Genomic DNA, 3401 nt, shown 5'->3' with positions numbered 1-3401 from the left:
CCGCGGCCTTCGCCAACGGCGCCCCAACCCTCCACGGCCCCGCCCCCAGAGGGTCCCCACCCTCGCCCGCCCAGCGTCCAAACTGAAGCAGGCCGGTCTACCTTCTGGGAAGGGGCAACAGGTCCCCCACATCAGCAGGGAGGCCATTGGGAGCCTATGGAGTAGGAAAGTGGGGAGGAGGAGGGGAGTTGTGGGGCGTCAAGGCTGTGGGCTTGGGTAAGGCAATGCCAACTGATGGGAAAGGCCCAGAGCAGGGGCGGTTCCCTTGGGGACTTGGAGGTGTGGTCCAGCTATCCCAAAGCTCCCCTCCCAAGCAGGACAATCGGGCTATAAACACAAAGAGCCCACTCTGCTTTATTTACAACACACAGGCCGTCCGGACAAACAGCCCATAAAATGAGAAAAGAAACACCACCTTTCTGCTTCCCTTCCTCCCTCAACCAGGCTGTGCTACTTCATTTCTGAGCTGCCATGCCCAAAAGGGGAAGTCCAAAATTAAAAATGCAACTGATGTATAAGAAAATAAATGAGTGAGAAGAAATGAGGGAGGGGAGTGCTATATTTACACTAGAGTTTTATAGACTCTGTAAAATTCCATCCCAAATCCAACCCTGACCCAGAAGGTGAGAGGTGGCAGGCAGGTCCGAGGGGCAGGAATTGTGTCTGAGACCCAGACAGCCTCTCACCCCCAACTGCAGTGGGTCCAAGATAAAGTCCAGAGGTTGGAGGGTGGGGGTGGGGAGAATGGGAACATGACACACATTTCTCCAAGCAAGTCTCCCGTGGGAATTCCTGCCTCGAATGGGACCATGTCCCCTGAGGCTCAGTTCCCCAGTCATGTTGTCAATTGGAGGTTCCAGTCTGGAGTTGGTGAGGTCAAGGCTCTCCCGGTTTGGGAGGGCCTCCTAATCGCCGGGCCTCTGGTCGAAGTTCCTTGCATTTCTGGCAGTAAAAGAAATCAGGGACATTGGTCTTCTTAATCTTAGCACAAGAGAGGTGGATCCATGTCCCACACAGGCTGCACTCGATCATGGGCCGCCCTGCAAAGGGCTTGCGGCAGTAACACGTGATCAGGTCCCACGAATCATCACCTAAGGAAAAGGAGGGTTGTTTGATCATCTACCTGGCTTCTTAGGTCCAAGACACCTTCCCAGCCCCTTCCTTCCCTGCCTCCTCTCCCTGTGCAGCTCCAACTCCCTCACCTGATTCCACCATGATGTCCTCATCCATGACCCGCATCTCGCCTTCACTAGAGCTGGCGTCTCCATCTTGGCTTGTTTCAGTGCTGCCCCCCTCTTTGTTTTCATTGTCAGTGGATGGGGCTCCTTCAGGGGTTCCCGTGGCAGGTGGCCTAGGAGCCTCAGGGGGCGCAGGGAGCACAGGGGCTGGGGTTTCACCCCCTACCACTGTTGACATCTCTTCCTCCTCCTCCTCCTCCTCCTCTTCCTCCTCCTCCTCCTCTTCAGAGTCTGTATCACTGGGGGGGGCCCGGGGAGGTCCAGGAGGTGGGAGCCTATCCCCCCGCTCTGCCTTTTTCAACTTCCGTTTCTTGCTCTTCTTGATTCGAGACCTTTTTTCCCCATCACCAGGGGCTGGCCGTGCCCTCCGAAGTACCCCAAAGCCAGCCCCGCCTCCAGGCCCCAGCTTTCGGTTCTTTCGGTCCTTCTTTCGAGGCGGCTGGGGGAGGTCCCCCTGGGAAAGGGGCAGTGGGGTGAGAGCGGCAGGGGCCCGGGAAGTATGTGTCAGGGATGTAGGGGACAGGGGAGATGCCACTTTCGGGCTATCCAAATCAAAGAGAGAGTCCTTGAGCTTCATCTTCTCAAGCAAGGTGGCGCTGTCTGGGGCCTGCAGGCGAGAGAAAGTAGACCTTGGTGGTCCTGGCTGGGTGGGGCCTGATTGAGCAGCCCTTCTCTTGGAGGACTTTGCTTTCTTGACAAAGGTCTGGATTGTTCGGAGATCTGAGGGGGCTGAGTCCCAGCCATCACTGTCTGCTGCACTCTCACCTCGCAACGGAGAGCTGGAGCCAGAGGCTGGCCAATCACTTTCCTTAAGAAGGAAATGAGACCCAAGGTCAGGCAGGGGGTTCGAGACTCAGCCTATATGCCAAAGGTATACCTCAAGGTCCTGCCCTGGCCGGCAAATCTCATTTTACCTACTCAGAAAGAAGGATCCACACCCCAGCTCCTCCTCCATGTTACCCGTTACCCTTAAATTCTAAGCCACCTCTGCCCTGCCCCGGCAACGGCCCTTGATACACTCTATTCCACAGACCGGGGCCACTTTTCTCATGCCGTTCCTGTATAGCCTCATTTTCTACCATTTCCAGCTCCCTAAAGTTTATCCAAGGATCCCTGGTGGTGGTGCAGTGAGCTAAGTGTTGGGCTGCTAACCACAAGGTGGGTGGTTTGAACCCACTAGCCACTCCGCTACAGGAAAATGAGGCAGTCAGCTTCTGAAAATGCAATCTCAGAAAGCCTTCGGAGCAGTTCTACTCTGTCCTAGTCACTATGTGTTGAAATTGCTAAATCAGAATCTTTCCAGAAATAGCTTCCATTAACCAAACCCAAACTCACAGCCATCGAGTTGATTCTGACACAGCAACCCCAAATCACTCCAAAATCATTACTAAGGACCCAAGAGCACCGCCCTCTATCACTGATCCAACTCACTTATAAACAACCTCCCAACCAGAATGTGTCCCCAGCAGAGCCCTCAATTCTACTTCCCCTGGTTTCACACAAAAACAAGTCTTATCACTGCTACCCAAGCCACCTATTACCCATTACCTCCAACCAGGATCCTACCATTTCCAGCTCCCTAAAGTTTATCCAAGGATCCCTGGTGGTGGTTTTCCCAACACAGTCTTCAGTTTCACATATAAAGAAATAGATTAACATGGCCTCATTTGCTCAAAGGCCCCTAGGACATCAGCCACAAGCCAGTTGTTCTGTCCCTACCTCTTTGCTGGGGGGGATGTAACCAGCATAGGCCAAGACAAAACTACAGAATTTGTTGAAATCCTCAATTGTTCTCCGGCGTTTCTCTGGTGGCTAAAAGGAAAGATGGATCACAGTGAGACCAGAGGGGCATTTCCCAAAGGCATAGTCCTTACGATGGGAAAGCTAGTAAAAAAGAATGGGGGGTTGGAGGGGGGTGGTGAGAGGGGGACTGCATGCAGTATTGGGCTGCAAAGATAAGGGAACTTACCTGGGTCTCTGGCTTAAGGGTCGGAGGTGGATCTGTAAAAGCAATAAAAGCTGAGTCAAGGCTCTGGAACAGTCCATGCAGAATCCCTACGTCTACACCTTGGCGGTCCAAAGTGAGCGCCCTCGGTCCCCGTCCCTCCGCCAGCCAGCAGGCCCCCAGCGGTGCCGGATCCGCCCCGGCGCCCCTCCCGTCAG

At 54.3% G+C, this 3401-nt stretch overlaps 1 protein-coding gene across 1 annotated transcript in view; it reads right to left on the bottom strand.

The window, feature by feature from the left end:
• Positions 1 to 328: 328 nt before the first annotated feature.
• PHF23 (PHD finger protein 23) overlaps positions 329 to 3401 on the bottom strand; it is a 4949-nt gene continuing 1876 nt past the window's right edge. The window contains exons 2-5 of the mRNA XM_030886488.2: positions 3208 to 3342; positions 2958 to 3050; positions 1203 to 2046; positions 329 to 1091 (exon numbers count right to left, since the gene is read on the bottom strand). Coding sequence (XP_030742348.2) covers positions 877 to 1091; positions 1203 to 2046; positions 2958 to 3050; positions 3208 to 3342 — 1287 coding nt within the window. The 3' untranslated portion in view covers positions 329 to 876. The remainder of the gene's footprint in view (positions 1092 to 1202; positions 2047 to 2957; positions 3051 to 3207; positions 3343 to 3401) is intronic.

Source organism: Echinops telfairi, unplaced genomic scaffold (assembly GCF_000313985.2).
Source record: "Echinops telfairi isolate 266 unplaced genomic scaffold, ASM31398v2 ScPeMD7_2010;HRSCAF=2546, whole genome shotgun sequence".
Lineage (NCBI taxonomy): Eukaryota > Metazoa > Chordata > Mammalia > Afrosoricida > Tenrecidae > Echinops > Echinops telfairi.
Note: the sequence above shows the minus strand (reverse complement) of the source record. Positions and strands in the feature narration are given on the sequence as shown.